Source organism: Gossypium arboreum, chromosome 6 (assembly GCF_025698485.1).
Source record: "Gossypium arboreum isolate Shixiya-1 chromosome 6, ASM2569848v2, whole genome shotgun sequence".
Taxonomy (NCBI): Eukaryota; Viridiplantae; Streptophyta; class Magnoliopsida; order Malvales; family Malvaceae; genus Gossypium; species Gossypium arboreum.
Window position 1 is genome coordinate 75765275 of NC_069075.1, and position 19057 is coordinate 75784331.

At 31.0% G+C, this 19057-nt stretch overlaps 1 protein-coding gene and 1 long non-coding RNA gene across 2 annotated transcripts; one reads left to right on the forward strand and one right to left on the reverse strand.

The window, feature by feature from the left end:
• Positions 1–252: 252 nt before the first annotated feature.
• Positions 253–870, reverse strand: LOC128293799 (protein MAINTENANCE OF MERISTEMS-like). Its single transcript, XM_053029330.1, has 2 exons — positions 859–870; positions 253–735 (listed from the first exon to the last, which is right to left on the reverse strand). Exons 1-2 carry the CDS (start codon positions 868–870, stop codon positions 253–255), a joined length of 495 nt encoding a protein of 164 aa, XP_052885290.1.
• An 8769-nt stretch (positions 871–9639) lies between these two features.
• LOC128293877 (uncharacterized) lies at positions 9640–13673 on the forward strand. The gene is made up of 3 exons (XR_008283994.1): positions 9640–9751; positions 11011–11093; positions 13254–13673. It is a non-coding gene; the product is annotated as an uncharacterized LOC128293877 (long non-coding RNA).
• Positions 13674–19057: the final 5384 nt, after the last annotated feature.

Consider the following 19057-nt stretch of genomic DNA (forward strand, 5'->3'; position numbering starts at 1 on the left):
ATTAAAATAATTTTACGACCTCGGATTTATGGTTTCAAAATCACTATTTTGATTTAGCTAAAACCGGGCTGTTACATCCTGTATAGAGCCTAAGACTGCAGCAGACCTGGACAATCAACCATGTTACTAACCCCATGTTTTGTTGCTCGACAAAGCTCATGGTACAATATGGCCAACGCTGTTGATCCCTAGCTGTAAATACTGGCACAAAAGAAATCTTCCAATAGAAGAAAGTACTTTAAGTGGACCCTATTAGACGTGTTGTTCGGCATAAGTACCCCCGATCAGCTGCATAAGATATGCTTGAGCAGCACACACCATCTCGTGCTCAATGGCAGTGCTTGATAACTTCTTAAAATTTGCTTTCAACCATGCCAGTGTCAAGCATGTGAAATTATGTTCCCTATCACTAGGGGACCGTCCGAACAATCTGTGGCATAGTATTAAAGGTTCCAACACTTTTCTTCGGCCCGTGACCACAGCACCGCCAACTCGTAACCCAAGTTGCATTGCGACATCTTCCAATGTGATAGTGCACTCTCTGCATGGCATAATGAAGGTGTGGGTCTTCGTACACCACCACTCAACCAAAGCGGATATTAAGTTCACCCTCAGGTCAAACCTTCGGATTAATACAACGTCCCCAAATCCCGCCAACTGTAAGTATGGCATGATCCACTCGTCCGGGTCGTACTTAGGAAAATGAAACCGCAACCTTAAAACTTGATACCTATCCTGTATGGTAAAGTTTTTATAAAAATGTGATAAATCAATTATCTATATAATTTAAACATAAAATTATATATTGAAGAGAAAAAATGAAAGGTAGAGAAAAAAAATATCACACTTATACTATACCAACGTAGCCATTCTCCGTACTCTTTATTTAAGTTAATTTAAATGAGTAATAAAATATTAATAATAGAATGAAGATTTGTCATAAAATATTAATAATAACACGTAGAGGTCAAATGTGATTATTTATGTCCTAATCATAGTTAAGCATTAAAACAAAGGGCAACCATATAACTACAAAAGTATAAAAAAATAATGTACTAAAAACCATAAGTGGTATGAGTAAATATAAAAATAAAAAAGACTTATTTTTATTGAATTGATATCTATAATAATACATAGAGTTCTACGATAATGTATAATATAAACTAGGCATATTCAAACTTGAAAATTTATCTTACATACAAGAACTTTTATAAAATATATATATTCACTCGTTAAAGACAAATGCAACTTTTTGTACCCAACAAATGAAACCAAGCACAAGAATAATTCAAAATTAAGTAGAAAAGTCGTTGTATTAAAAATAATATATAAATTTATGAATGTGTCATAAATTTTAAAAAAATTATAACTAAAACGGAGATCAATTTCACGCAAAAAGGAGTTAAAAGGGGGATAATGATAACCAAATAGAGATCAGTTTCATGCAATCAAAATAATTTTTTTAATTTTAATTTATAATTAATTTTACTGTTTTGTTGATCCTCGATGAAGTGTGATCCGTATTTGCTCCAAAAGATATTTTAATATATGCATAGTTTAAAAAATTACATAAATTAAATTAAATTAATTATTATATTATAATAACTATAAAATATAAAAATATAAAATAAAAACTATAAATAACTTACTTTTTTCTCCATCTTTTTTCCTTCCTTCTACAAAAAATATGAAGGGGGGACCAAACCCCACCTCTTCTTAAATAGGATGTTCTTCTTCTTTTCTTTTTCTTTTAACTAACAATTGTTAATGACTAGTCATATCGATGTCCTTGACACAATATGACCATTTATAATATATATTTTAATTTTCTAATATATATTTTTAATATATATAAATTTTATAATAAATTTTAATCTTTTTTAACAAATTAATTATTTTTATATTTTTCCAATCAATTCAATTTTCACTTTTTTAAAATAAAATATTATTTTTAAAATTTTAAATAGAATTTTGAAAAATGTTTGAATATCTTTAAAATAATTTTTAAAAATCATTATTTAAAAAATAATTTAAAATTATATTTAAAATTAAAATATATATTTAAAATTTTAAAATATACATTTAAAGTATTATAAAACAAATAATAAATTTGAAAGGTCATATCTTTAAAAATAATATATTTTAAATGTTTTATAATATTAAAAATAATATTAAGAATTTAAAAATAATATTTAAATTTAAAATATATTTAAAATTTTAAAAAATATTATAAAACATTTAAATATACATTTAAAATTTTATAAAACCAATAATAAACAAATAAATAAAATAAATAAATGACAAATAAAAAAACTTAAAAAGTAAATATAAAAACTTAAAAATAAAAAAATGAAAAGTACAAAGAACCAAAAAAGTATCGAATGAAAAAAAAATAAAAAATTTAGGCTATTTCAATAGGTAAATAGGTAGAACAGGTTAGTGTTTTGGAATCTAGTGGCTCCAATTTATTTGGCTCCACCAGAAAATGTAAAATTGCTTAAGCCTCGATACTTTCAAAAATAACAGTATTTCCCTAATATTTATACAAGTGGTTTCATTATACATGGCTCCACCAAAAAAATGATTTTTTAATGCAGACCATTGAGGTGGCATGTTGGTGGCGCCAAACAATTTGACTCCACCAACTTTTACTATAAATTTTGAGTTATTTTCATATTTTATCAAAAAAAGTTCATTTAAGTAATTAATTATTTTTTAGGTTATTTTTATAAAAAAACCCTAAAAGCATAGCTTTAACAGCTGTACATCACCTAATGGGCAACCAAACGGTGCCTGCTAATATCTCAACCTAACACCTAGCTTATTTACTAACCTAAAGAACAAGAAACTTAAACCCTAAAAAAACAAAACTGCAGTATCAAATCTACCCACATCCTAACTAGATAACCCTATTTCCACTTCCCCTCTTCTTTTCCGCGAAACAATTCCTGCACTAGTACTAGAGGTAACCACTTCTAACACAATGAGTGTCCAAATAAATGAATTATGCTTGTTCAAGATAATGGAGAGTATATTTCCAATTCTAATTCGAAAAATCCCAATATGCCTGCTTTGATTGAAGATGATGACGAGGAGGTGTTGGAACCTCCTACTGATAGTGAGGATCTTTTAAAGTCCAATTGCATTGTTGTGCGACACACCCTCAATATCCAAGCAAGGGATGATTTTGATGAGCAACGAAATAACATCTTCTACTCCCGGTGTCTGATAAAAGGAACTATGGTCACTCATCATTAATAGTGGCAACTGTGACAATATGCTAAGTAGTTTTTTGGTGGACTCTCTCTCATTACCTTTTTAAAAACACCCTAAGTCATATCATCTCTAATGGCTTAATGAAGGATCCAAGGTAAAAGTGGTAAAACAATGTACTGTCACTTTTAAAATTGGAAATTATACTGATGATGTTAATGTCATGTAGTCCCAATGCATGCTGCTCATTTACTATTGAAGAGACCATGGCAATTTGATCGAGAGGTCATCTACCATGGCAAATTGAGTAGATACTTAACCCCTTTGGATCCCAAAGGTGTGTACAATGGCCAAGTGAAAATGATTAAATTCTGTGAAAGGGTTCAAGGTAGTAAGGTAAAAAAAAGGTTAATAGAAAAGAGGCCATGAGTAACAAAAGACCAAATAATGGCCCACTAGTGAATGAATCATCTTGTGAGAAAAAAGAGTGCATCAAAATTTTTATGCGAGTACAAAAGATGTGAGAAAAGCCTTACCAAGCAAACAACCTTGTATTCTAATGTATTTTAGGCAAAATTACTTATCATTTTCTAACCTTTGCCTAGTGTGTTTGTTTCCTTGTTGCAGGAATACGATGATGTATTTAATGATGCTCTTAAAGGTTTACTACCTTTGTGAGGTATTGAGCATCAAATTGATTTGATCCTTGGCTCGATGATTCCAAACCAACCAACTTATCGAAGCAATCTCAAAAAGCTAAAGGAGTTGCAACGAAAAGTGGAAGAGCTTTATAGAAAGGACACATTCGAGAGAGTTTGAGCCCTTGTGCAGTTTTGGTTTTATTGGTGCCCAAAAATAATGGTACATTTTGTATGTGTGTAGATTGTAGGCTTATTAATCGCATTACTATTAAGTACCATACCTTGGTTGGATGACATGCTTGATGAACTTTATGGTGCATGTATTTTTATGAAAATTGATTTTAAGAGTAGATATCACCAAATACACATCAAAGAAATGGATGACTGGAAAATCGCTTTCAAAACTAAATCCAGATTGTGTGAATGGTTGGTTATAGCCTTTGACTTAACTTACGCCCCTAGTACATTTATGAGGTTGATAAACCACGTCTTAAGACCTTTTTTAGCTAAGTTTGTAGTTGTTTATTTTGATGACATTCTAATTTACTCTTATGTCTTTAAATGAGCATGTTGAACATGTACAAGCTGTTTTAGAGATTTTAAATATTCAACTCTTTTCATTTTTATCAAAACTGTTACTGAATTTATACTTCCAATGTTCTATAAGTTGTTTATTTGATTGGAAATCATATTCTTGTTGATGAGTATATTTTCTTTTTTCATGTTTTTTGTTTGTAGAAGATGATTCTTTTGAAGAAGTTTCTTCTTCCTTAGATAAAGTTAATATTATATTACTATTTCCATAATAATAAGGTCCTAAATCTATTTATTGTTCTATATTTTATTAACAAGAACTTGTCCTAATTTACTATTAACATCGATAAGATTTCTTTGGATTTGTTATTCAAATCTAATTCTGTAACCTCTCCTAGATTATTTACTTGTTGTTCTATTTTACTTACTTTATTCTATAATTTATGAAAATATATAGAAGTAATATTCATTAAACTATTAAAACCTTTACTTAGAGCTGAAATATTATTTTCATTTTTAGAGTCAATATGCATAGCATGATTCCAAATTTTATCTTTATATAGACAATCAATTTCTTCCATGAAATTTATCTTTGGTACCTAAAACCTTCCGTTATCTTTTCATGTCTTTACTTTCAAAGGCCTTAAGTTTCACACAGACATAAACATGCAATAGTAAGACAGAATAACAGATATATGGGTTTTAAGATAAATAATCATGAAATAAATGGAATTGTAAATAAAAGATAAGAACTTACAATGAATACTACGATTTTATTTCTCCAAGTATCATTACACCGAAGCTTTGATACCAATTACAACAAAAGAGGATGCTGAAGGTAAAAGATAAGATTTAGTAAAGAAAAAGTTTTTACAAAGAGAGGATGGTGAATGAAAAGTAAAAAGAAAGATTTCTAAACTATTTTTCGATGCCTACTTTAGGCTTCCTCTATCTCTATTTATAAGAGAATTCTTAAACTCTATTTCATTTTTCTTTGAATCCTGCACTGTGTTTCTGATAAGGATGATGTCTCGTTAATGATGAATTGATGGTTGCTTCCACGTAGCTTTTCTTTTGTCTTGTCACTTCATTGATGGTTGCTTCCACATTTCAATCTTTTTTGTTTGTATATGGATGCCTTTTTCTTTAGGTTGTCTCCAAACTTTAATATCTGGTACTTCAAATTCCTTTCTTGGCTGTCATTATTTCACGTGGCTTCCTTGTTTGGCTTTATCCTTCTTGAATATTATCTAGATTCATTAACTCTATTTCATCTAGATGTAATAAATCTATTGAAAGTCTTGGTGAGTTCCAAGTTTCCCACTTGTTCTTGATTTCTTGTATTACATGTGATGGAAAATCATCAATCTCCATGTCAGCTATCATTTTTAATAGTTGCACGGATTCTTTGTCTCTTTCTTCCTAGATGTTTCCAATTCCAGTATCATAAGCCAATATTCTTCTTCCATCAGTCTAGAACTTGTAAGTTTTTTGTTGAAGTAAATATTGGGCTTTGGTCATTAGATCTATCCCTGTTTGGATTTGATAATAACTGGGATTATTATAACACTTGTCAATGTTTTTTGTCAAGTGTCCTTTGTCTTTTTTGACTACTGAAAGTTTTGGACTTCCAAATATTTTTTGAATAATCTAAATTTGATATGCCTAATAAATTTCTTCTTTTTAGCTATACCAATAAGACTACTAAATTCAAGATAAAAATAATAGTAAAAATCGTCGTCATATATCATGCGTAATAATATAAATTTAATTAATGCAGAAAATCTTTTAATAAATGAGAAGAGAAATTTTGAACTATTATTTCTTTAACAAAATCCTATTCAATATTGCTTATATCAAATGGTTCATGATCAAGTCTAAATTTTATAGTAGAAAATTTTCATCTAAATCATTAGTAAAAACATAAGCTTGTAGAAAATACTCTGAAAAAACTTTTTAAAATTGAGCTTGCTATTTGCAAATAACTCCATTTCTTTTTGTAAAAATTTTCCTTGGTAAAAATTTTCTAGCTTTATTATATAAACATAGCCTATATATTTTATTCATAATAGGACTATTTGATCCTTTATTAATAAAATACTGAAATATATCAAGAAGATTATTTATCCCTTAATAACTAAATAACCTATTTCTAATTCTTTCCAATCTCTATATAAAATAGATTTTAGTAAAAATCATGAGCTTCATTTTCTTTAGTTGTTTTTTCAACTAAAAATTGTGAAAGCTTAGTAAGGGCTCTTCTAAAATTAGCTCTTTGTTTAGAAATATGGGTTTTTCCATATTTCATTAATAAATTTATATAATTCTAGTGATAAGCCTGAATTATAGAAATATTTTATTTTCTGAATTTGCTGTTGTTTCAACAAATTTTCTGCTCCTTTTATTATTTCAGCATAACTGGCTTGATATGCTGAGTTTGGATCTTGGGACTATGGGAATTGACTTACCATTTTTGGTGTAAATGATAAATGAATTCTAACTTGTTGTCTTACTATTGGATATAGAATATAATATCCTTGATTAGGATAAAAAGATGCTTGTGCAGGTATCGTCACAAATTCTTGATTAAGATTTGTTGTTTTTCCTTTGTTAGGTCTTTTATGGACAGTAGTCCATTCACCAACTTTTTCTAGAGGTTTTTTACCTCTATCCATAAGGCTTGCTAAGATAATCAACAACAATATTATCAGTTTCTTTTATATATAAAACTTCAAAATTAAAAGTATATAATTCATTGTACCATCTAATTCTTCTAAGTATAGTTTCCAAACTTTTGTTACTAATGAATTGTTTAACGCTCGATTATCGTTTTATAATAATTTTTCAGGTGCTAAATGTATAAGAAAGTTTTTATTCCTTCTTTATTGCTAATAATTCTTTTTCATATATAACATAATTAATTTCGTTTGGTTTAAATTTTCCTGAATTATATCCACATATTAATTCTTCATTATTTATTGTTTTAGCTTTTAAAATATAACCCCAATGATTTTGTGAGGCATCTGTTTCTAAAATTAATTTATCATATTGTTTAGGTAAATATTCTTTTGGAATATGATTTATTTTAGATTTTATATTTTTTTAATTTTGAGTCTTTTTAGACTAGATAAAAGGTTTATCATTTTTTAATTTTTCATATAACTCATCTATTTTTTCAGATAAGTTAGGAAAGAAATTTCTTCCATAATTAATAATTCCCAAAAATTGTTGAAGCTGTTTTTATCTTCAATACTTTCAGGAAAATCTTTTATTTTTACAATAATATGATCTTGTAGTTTAAGACCATTTGAATATAATTTTAATCCTAAAAATTCTATTTCTATTTTTTTAACTCTATTTTCTTAGGGCTTAATATGATTCCATGTTTTATAAATTCTTGAGAAATGATATTTAAGTGTTTTCTATGTTTTTCTAATGCATCTGAAAATATTAAAATATTATCTATATAGACTACACAAATTTTTGATATTTATTAAATATAGAATCCATCGATTTTGAAAGATTTGTGGTGCATTACATAATCCAAATGTCATTACTCTCTATTAATAATGTCCATTAGGAGCACTAAAAGTTGTCAAAGGTTTAGAGTCTTCAGTTAGCATGATTCATCAAAATCCCGATTTACAATCAAATTTATTGAAATATTTTGCTTGTTTAGCTTGATTAATTAAAACATCCTTTCTTAGAATAAAATATTCATAAAAAATAATATTTTGATTTAATCTTTTATAATTAATAACCATTCTAGCTTTTCCTCTTTTTATTTCGTATGATTTCTAACCATAAAAGCTAGACTAGAATATGGACTATTAGTTTTTTTATTAATCCTTTTCTAATAATTCTTTAATTTGTATATCAAATTCATCTATATCTTCTTTAGTATAGATCATTGGTTTAACTCTAATAATTTTATTGGGATTTTCCAATTTAATTTCACAATATCTAGGGCTATTTTGCCATAATTTTAATAGTTCTTCGCTAAAATTATTTTCTAATATTTCAAACAACCAATGATTTGTTTCAAGTTGTTTAATTTATTCTTTTCTTGTTGGTGTAGAATTTTATCACACACAAATTTATGATTTTCTACTAATGGTATTTCTCTGAAGTTTTTTCTCTCGATAATATAATTAAATTTTATCAATAGAAAATGGTAAATGTTGGTATATAAAATTATTCTTAATAATATATCTCCATGCATTGCAGGAAAACAAAATATTTTGGGTATCACAAATCTTACATTATTTATGTAGATTGGTACATATCTAGCTTTATATTGGATTATGATTTCATTACCATCTGTTCCTATTGTTTTTATTAGATGTTTCATAGGTTCCTATTTTTCTACAGGAATGGCATTCTTTCTGCAACTACTAGTTGTAGTTCCTGTATCTAATAAAGCATGCAAGGAATACTTCTCTAAATTGAAACGTAATTTCAATATATGTATAATATTTCCTGGATTGGAAATTTGAAAATGTAATTACATCACTTATTCCAATTTTCATTTGTTGAATAATTATTAAAATTTGTATTTCTTCCATTCTAGTGTTTCTAGAATTTCTATTTGGTTCTGTAGGAAAAATAGGAATATGAACTGTTTTCATTCCTATTGGTGTAGAGGGTATAGAACTTGTATTTGTATTTTCCTCATCTTCCTCTATTTGAGTATTTGAGGGTAAAACTAAATTATCATTTGTATTTTTTATTACAGTATTTTTAAAATATAATTTATCTCCAGACGACATATATTCTATAGTATTTATAGGTTTAGAAGTACTTGCAATACTTATCTTTTCTATCATCCGTTGTGACACCCCTAATTTGACCCTAGTCGGAAAGTGGTTTCGGGACCACAAAACCGAGTCACAAAAATAATTAATTGTTATATTTTATGCTTATTATTTATGAATAAGTATGTGTGAAAATTTCATGCTTTAAATTTTTTCATTTGGATGTGAAATAAATAAAAGGGCTTATGTGAAAAATCTTGAAAATATCATAGGTTAATTGGAAGTGGCTAAAATTGCATGGTTTGAAGCATGAGGGACTTGCATGTCAAACATTCCTTTTTCTTGGTAGTGGACGGCAAGGATGGGCATGAATGACACATTTTGGCATTTTGTGCTTTGTATGTTAGTAAATAATGTTAATAATATATTTTTTATATTAAAGAAAATGGTTTCATAAAATAGAAATAATAAAAGTTAATGAAATAAATGAATAAAACATGTTTGAGGTGAAAATAACAAGGCCATTTCTTCTTCTTCTTGCCGTGAGTTGAGAAAGAAAATAGACACCTTTGAGCTTAGGGCATTCGGCAAAAGGAGGCTTCAAATAAGGTAAGGTTCATGTTATTTTCTTTGAAAAGTTGTGAATTTTGGTTGGTTTTGAAGCTTGCAACAAGACCCATGTGAAAATTTTTGTGTTCATGAAGCATGTAGCAATCGGTCATGAGCTTAATGGGGTATATTTTGTATGTTTGATGATTTTGGGAGGATAATTGATTCTAGTTGAGTATGAACAAACTAAATGTGCTTGATGGCTCAAATGAGCTTGGAAAGTTGGCCAATGTTGTTTAAGTTCATGAATTAGGGCATAATTTCATTCGCCATGAAAATTGAGCATGGAAAAAAAATCTGTGTGGGATATATGAAGCTGAAAATTTAGTTTGAAGTGTGGTAATTGTGTTAAAGATGAACATTAAACCTTTATGTTTTATGGTCTTGTAAGTTAGGTGTAAAACCCATGGCCTTTTATGCTTGGCATGGAATTAGTGGTTAAATGAGTTATGAACCTATTATAATTTGAAAATTTGATGGTTTTATGGAGAAGGGGGCATTCGGAAATAGAGGTTAAATTATAATAACCTTACCTTAGTGAATTGAAGTAAAATTTGACTCTTTATAGGATTAAATTACCAATGACCGAATGTGATGAAATTGTCAATAAATAAATTTGATTAAATGAGATTCGGTTAATGGTGGGTGTATAGAATAATTGAATGCTAATTTGATTAACTCTCTAATGGTTAAATGTGTTAAACCTTAAAGCATGATTTAGTTTAACCAAGGGAGAACTTGTATATTTGTAGGAGGGCATGTTTGAACGTGTATTGATAATTGATTTTGAAGGTTCGGCTTTATGCCTTGATAGTTGGTTTTGAAGTATATGATGTCTTGGTATAAATATATATGCATTCGGTTACTTTCATAACATGCATTTAAAGTGTCCTTTGGATGCAATTGCTTATGCACTTGAGGGTATATGAGTTAATTTTCTTTATGGCAAATTTGGATAAGAAGCTAACTAATAATATGCTAAGGTAGTCATGTGGATAATCGGCTTTGTGAATATTATTAAAGGTGTAATTAGTTATATGCATAGGTCATCGGTAAAATTGACCACAAAACTAGTATATGTATATAAGACGACATGGTGATACCTAGGTAAATGTATTTGGGATGGTTTTTATGAAATACCGAATGTGTGCAGATGTATCGAGGTGTTGCCTTATGTATGAGTTTCATTGAGAAGATTTACCTTGTTGTTTTTAATGATATAACAAGGTGATTAAAATAGTTTAAATTTTGTTAATTAGACTCAAAAGCATAGAGGGGCAATTTTGGATAAAGAGAAAGTAAACGAATAGCCGTGGATATCTAGTCGTCGACCACTTCCGAGGTAAGTTTTAAGTGATTAAACGTTGAGTAAATTCAATCATAATAGGACATGATGAGTTGATTTAATAAGATATGATGTGGCCATGTTATGTTCTAAGCTCAAATGGTAAGTTCTTAAGTGTTTGAGCTTGGGAATTTAAGTGTAATTTGAAATAGTCTGTTTAGGACAACAGCAGTAACGTGACTTTAGAAAATCACCATAAATTTATGGACTTGAATTAGAGGCTGAATGAAACATGAAATTAAAGCTTAATGAGTCTAGTTTCTTATAAAAGAAACCATGTAAGCAAAGGAATTTCCGATAATGAGATATTTAAAGTTGTGTGAGACAGTACAGAATGACACTGTAATCCTCTATTCTGTTTTTAGAAAATCATTATAAATTGTACAAGAATTTTTAAAATAAAAAATTTATATTCTAGATGCCTTAGTTAGTCTAGTTTCAAATGAAATAAACTAGAACATATTTTGAATTTTGTACAATGAGAAATTTGATTCGTAGTGAAGAGTGGTCAGCATAGTCAAACAGTGAAATAGTGGAAACTTGAAGAAAAATATGGCATTGATTGGCCAAACCAAAAATTCTGAAAATTTGTTGGATAAAATATGTATGAGTCTATTTTCAGGGAAAATTAACGGCACTTCATTTGGAGTTTCGTAGCTCCATTTACGAATAATTTAATGACTGCTGCTCAGGAAAAACAGCTTGTGCTGAATTTGTGATTATGTTGTAAACCTTAATAAAACTATTTGAGTTGCTTATAAGCTATCGATTAAATATTGGTAATCAAAGTACCAAATCCGTATTAAAGTGAAGTTATAAGCCGTAAATGACTAGTATACCTAGTCAATTTTGTTATGATGAAATTGATGTACAAGGTGTGTATATGTGATAAGGCCTAATGGCCGATGTGATGAATGTGAAAGTGTATATATGTGATATGGCCGAATGGCCAATGTGATGAATGTGAAAGTGTGTATATGTGATAAGGCCTAATGGCCGATGTGATGAATGTGAAAGTGTATATATGTGATAAGGCCGAATGGCCAATGTGATGAATGTGAAAGTGTATATATGTGATAAGGCCGAGTGGCCAACGTGATGAATGTGAAAGTGTATATATGTGATAAGGCCGAATGGCCAAGGTGATGAATGTGAAAGTGTATATATGAGATAAGACCTAATGGCCAATGTGATGAATGTGAAAGTGTATATATGAGATAAGACCTAATGGCCGATGTGATGGATGTGAAGGTGTATATATGTGATAAGGCCGAATGGCCAATGTGATGGATGTGAAAGTGTATAAATGTGATAAGTCTCGAAGGGCATTTGTGTCAATACTATATCCGGGTTAAAACCCCGCAGGCTTTATGCGAGAATATTATCCTGATTAATGTCCGTAGGCTTCGTGCTCGTACTATATCAGAGCTTTAAAGACCCGACGGCTAAATGCTAGGATTCAAGTAAGACTTTGGTATTGAGTATCTGCAATAAGTTACCATCAAATAAGTATTATGTATTTAAGACGTTCAGGTACGTATTACTTACTCATCGGTGGAGTGATTTCTAGGTGAATTATCAGTATCAAAGAGGTAGGTAAATGTGATTAATATTATAACTCCAAATATGAGAATGATCTAATTGGTAATGGTATGCTTGTATAATGAAGTATGTGATGAAATATTCTTATGTATTAGTGCATATTCTGCCCAAAAGCCTTATGATTTGAGTATGGGTTGGGTTAAATTTGGATGTGCCAAGACAAGGTAAGGATTATGTTTTGTAAGCTTACGTATATGTGATAAGGAATATGTTTGGTTCTTTATGTGCCTACGGTAATTTAGTGCTTGTCATGTTGGAATACTTAAAAATATGGATGTGATTATGAACAAGTGGAAAGGATTATTGAAAGTTGAAAATTGATGAAGAATGTGCTTTGGAAATATTTGACCATCTAGGTCATTATCATTCAAAAGTATATATGTGACAGCCAAGTGATGCGTTTATTGATATTATAGTTCGAGATGAAGCTCTAGATTAACTTCATCGAACAGTTGAAATGAATGACCAATGATAGTGAATGAGAACACTTTGTTTTGCTTAAAACTTACTAAGCTTACAAAAGCTTACTCCGTTCGATCATGTTTTGGTTTATAGGTTGTGGATTCTGACTACCAGTTCGGGGATCATCAGCACTTCGTCACACTATCTACCATTACGGCAATTATGTAATTAGACTTAGCTTATGGCATGTATAGGATAGACAATATAGTAGAATGATATTTTGACTATTGTATATAAGCCATATGAAAATGGCATCTTTTGGATGTTTACCTATAGAAGTTTACATTTTATCCCTGGCTGTGTTTAGTGTTTATCCAAATGATTGATCCTAAAAAAAAAAAGTTTTACCGTTCTGTCATGAGTTACAAGTCCGGTAATGCCCCTTACTTATTCCGGCGATGGTTACGGGATAGGGGTGTTACATCCAGTCTTTTGGTATTGATAGATCTCTTAAATGTAATAATCTTGTTGGTATTTCAGTAGTAAATTTATTAGGTTCAAAGAGCTCAATAATTTTATTATTAATCTCTTTGATTTCTGCTTCTGCTGTATTAGTATATTCATTAATAGAAGTCCGACTTATTGCTAAATCTTCTGCTAAATCATTAATTTCAGAATTTTTTTGTCTAAATTCTTAAACATAAAAATTCTTCTATTGGAGGATCTGTAATAGATATAAAGTAATTTGGTTTAACTTTAAATCCTATTACACCTGTATGTAAGTTTAATTGAATTCTTCCAATAAATGCTTTTATTGGATTTTGAAATCTTTTGTCGAGCAAAACTACTATTATTGGTATATCATGACATTTTCTAAATAAAGCTTTAATATTTATCATTATTATTCCTAAATGTATATATCTAACTTAAGGATATTTCTTTTAATCCTTTTAATCTTATCTTTAGTAAATAATGGGATTTTGTTAATCTTCTTCTAGTATCTTTAGTTCTGTATTACCACCTATTTTTTCTATATGTTTTTGACGCCATATTTTATATTTAGATATTTTATAAATTTCTTTTTAGAAATATGAATTTTATTAATTTTTCTATTATTTTATCGTAAAAGTATTTTTCTTCTCCGATTATATTTCCTAATTTTATATCCTCTGTTCAAATTTAGGGATTTCTTCTAATTGATTATTAGAACTACTTCCTATGTTAAACATAAATATATATTCTTCTTCATCTATATCGAATCATTTCTAATATTAATTCATATAATATTTCTTCATGATTTATTTCCTCTTCTAAACATACTTCTAAGTCTTGTTCTTCAAGTATTTTAATTATTTTCTTTGCACTTGTCCCTTTATTAGGACAATTTGGTGCTATGTGACCTTCTTCATCACATATAAAACATTTACATATTTGTTTTTTTAGATTTTTAGAATTTTTCTTTTAACAAATCTTTTCTTTTTATTATAACCGGTATATTTTCTATTTTCGGTTTCCATCTAACTAGTTTATATCTTCTTCTTTTTTATATATATCTTTTATAAGTAGTAGGACATACTAGTTTACATCCAAATTCCCATTCATTTTCTAAAATTTTTGTACAATGTTTAGTACTTAATTTATGCTTAACTTGTTTAGAAGCTTTACTTTGTAGACAATATAAAGTTATTCTTTCTTTTGCAAAATTTATTCTATTTCATATAAAGTCTATATTTTCTGGTGCTACAACAACTATTTTACTCAGCTTTTTTAAATAAGAAAGATATTTTTTTTATACATATCTTGTAACACCCCAACCCCGTGACCGTCACCGGATTTGAACACATAGTATTACCGGGCTTATTTCCCTTATTTCTCTCTTGATAATATTCGATTGCTGTTCCAGGCAGGCTAGCTAATTCCGTCATTGTCGCCTTAAAAATCATATCTCGAGTTTCAAAACTCGGAAACTGATTCCGTAAATTTTCCCTGAATTTAGACTCATATATCTATCCATGGATTTATTATTAGAATTTTTGGTCGGGCCAATTGGTACAGTTTATTAGTTAAAGTCGCCCATGTTACAGGGGTCAACTACACTGACCTTAGCGCATTACGACCTGGATATCTTCTCGTACAGAGCTTCAATGCTCATGCCGTTTGTTTCTAATGAAACTAGACCCAAAGGGGAATCTGCACATATAAGGCAAGACTTCTAATTCCTTCTGGATAATTTATAGTAAATTATCAAAGTCGCGACAGGGGACCCAGAAACCGTTCTGGCCCTGTCTCACGAGAACTTTAATATCTCTCAGTATACTGCTCATATGGTCGTTTCGTTTTGTCCATATGAAAATAGATTCATAAAGGTTTAATTTCATAATTTATTCACTATTTAATTCTACTCCTACTATTTTTAGTGATTTTTCAATCTCATCTCACTGCTGCTGTCCGCAACAGTTGCTGCAGTAGACTATGCCAATTCCATGAATCTTTCCTTGGCCTTACTAATCATCCATCATACATGACACAAATTATGGCCACCCTATCAAAATTAAAGTTTCTAAGACTCGTGGCTATAGGTTCTAGCATCCCACTCGACGACCGCATAGGCCATTTTCACATGGCTTAAAGTTTACAACCCACGATTCAACAAAACAAAATAGCCTATACATGCCAAATGTTCTTCAACAACAAAAACAATACCACAAGATTTCAGCCGGTGTGATGACTCCAACGACGGTCCCGATCACGCAAACAATACGAGTCCGAGAGACCTAAAATGGGTGACAAGAAAAACACCGAGTGAGTTTACAACTCAGTAAGTCATAAGCATTCATTAATCCACTGATAAAGTTACTACTACATGTACAACAGATGAGGCTAGGTACTCGTCCATATCGAATCTATACCATAATACCTCGGACCTTTCGGTCCAATCTCGTACCAAGTCATACATCCACATTTCATATTCTACACAACAAGATAATCGAAACATTTTTACACATTAACTCATTTTCCAGCACAACCATACAATTTCAATCATCACATAGATTTAAGGCTTACCAAATTCAACCCCAAGCATGAACGTATTCTCTATTCGTCATGAGCTCGAGGTACTTACCCGATTCGCTGTCCGGGATTAACTCGATAATGTCCCACACTCAGTGCCAATTGTAATACAAGAGCATATAGTGAATCCGCACACTTAGTGCTATATATTTTCAGCTCGCACACTTAGTGCTATAGAATCAAACTCGCACACTTAGTGCTGTACAATTTAAACCCGCACACTTAGTGCCAATCTTGTCACCGTGTCCATTTATACCCGCACACTTAGCGCCGTGACCAATACCTTATGCATTTTGCTGCCTTTATACATTCAACAATGGCATCATTCCATACACATACATTTTCATTTACACATCAATTCATTAAACACAATTGCATATATATTATGATCATTTAAATCAACACCAAATATATGCTTAATGACTTACCTTGTGTTAGGTAAAATAGTTCCAAGTCGGCTACTCGATGACCTTCGATTTCCCTTGTTGGACGCCTCTCCTTTAAGATCTTGAGCTAAATCAAACAAATTTACTTCTCAATCGAGACATACACACGGCAACCATATACATTTCAAAGGTCAATTTATTCAGTATCATTTGTCCATATATTAGCTTTTAACGCATTTGGTCACTAGGGCGACCATATTTAACTTTCAAGCATTCATTTCTAATTTTAGTTAAACAATGCCGAATGCCATTAGCTACTAACGACACACACACACATATAAGCACATTTAGCATTTGATACATTCGCCTTAGCATAATTTCATTAAGAGTCCCCATTAGCCACTTCACTCATCAATTATCTCAACCGCTTGATAATTCATACTTATCATGCTAGCCGAATATTTCTTATTCAAGTTCATCATCTTCATATTCGCACTAACATCACAATCTCATATCATGGCCGAGTGCTCCTCTTAAACTATTGTTCATCTAGATTCAGCATGAAACAACAATCATCACCCTTGTTAGTTACCCTAGCCGAAAACCTCACTTATTCAAAACCAAGATTTCAACATGGGTTACCTAAAGAACTTGATAACTAGTTCAAATCTCATCCATCTAACTTACTAATCAAATGTGTACAACATTTCCACCATCTTCTTTAACATCTACCATGGCCGAACGTTCATATCACCATAATTTTCAAAGATTTCGGCATGGTTAAATAAGGGGCTTAGAATCTAGCTTAAAACCATGCTAAGATTTAAAGAGCTAACTTGAATTCTTACCTTAATTTCCAGCTCAAAGTGGCTGAATTTCTTCCTCTTTTCCCTCTTCTACACGGCTAAGAAGAACCAAAGTATGAAGCCTTTTCCTTCTCCCTTTTTTTTCTCGGTCATGTATGAGAATGATGGACACATTTTTTTCTTTGTTTTCTTCCTTTAATTTTTCATTAGTTTATTTCCCATGCTTCTTTTTTTTTTATTCCTCCTTACATAATCCATTAACTAGACATGTTTGAAACATGTTTCCCTTGCCCATAACTTGTCATGGCCGGCCACTTATCCAAAATAAATGGAGTATTTGACATGCAACTCCATTTATTTTACTTCATTCTTTATTAACCTCTTAAAATAGCCACATATATTTAAATCCTTCACATGAGTCCTTTTCTTTCAATTCACAATCAAATTAACTAAATCAAAGAATTCAAAATTCACACATGTATTTTCACATATTCTAGACAATAAATATTACGTTCGAACATGTTGGTGACTCGGTTTAGCGGTCCCGAAACCACTTCCCGACTAGGGTTAAATTAGGGATGTCACAACTCTCCCTCACTTAAGAAATTTTCGTCCCGAAAATCTTACCGTAAATAGGCTCGGTATCGCTCTTTCATAGAGTCCTCAAGTTCCCAAGTGGCTTCTTCCATCCCGTGTTTATGCCACAACACCTTCACTAATGGAATTTTCTTGTTTCAGTAGCTCTTTTACTTCACGCATCGAATCACGAACCGCTCTTCTTCATAGCTCAAATTAGGTGAACCTCGACCTCGGATGGAGTAATTACGTGTGTCGGGTCGACCTATATCGTCAAGCATCGAAACATGGAAAACGTTGTGAATCTTTTCGAGCTCGGGGTAAAATTAATCGATACGCCATCGCCCAACTCGTTCAGATACTTCAGATGGACCGATGAACTCGGACTCAATTTGCCCTTACGGCCAAATCTAAGCACCTTCTTCCGTGGTGAGACTTTGAGAAATACCTTGTCTCCAACCCGATATTCAATGTCTTTCCTTTTCAAATCCGATACGACTTTTGGCGATCCGATGCGACCTTCAAACTTTCACGAATTACTCGAACTTTTGCTCGGCATCCTTAATCAAATCAACCTCAAGAATTTACCTTCACTAAGTTCGGTCCAAAATAATGGGGTACGGCATTTACGACCGTATAAAGCCTCGTAAGGCGCCATCTTAATACTTGATTGAAAGCTATTGTTGTGCGAATTCAATCAAAGGCAAATACCGCTTCCATGAACCGCTAAACTCAAGGATGCAACATCTCAACATATCCTCGAGTATTTGAATTACCCGTTCGGATTGACCATCGGTTTGGGGGTGAAAGGCGGTCTTGAAATGCGATTTGGTACCCAAAGCCTCTTGCAATTTCTTCCAAAACCGCGACGTAAATCTTGGGTCTCTATCCGACACGATAGAAATAGGTACCCTATGCAATCGAACAATTTGGGAGACGATAATTCGCCAACTTATCGAGCGAAAAATCCGTGCGGACAGGATAAAATGAGCGGACTTGGTCATCTATCAACAATGACCCAAACCGAGTCTTTCTTATTCTGAGTCAATGGTAACCCGGACACAAAGTCCATTGTTACTCGATCCCATTTCCATTCGGGTATCATGATCGGCTGAAGTAA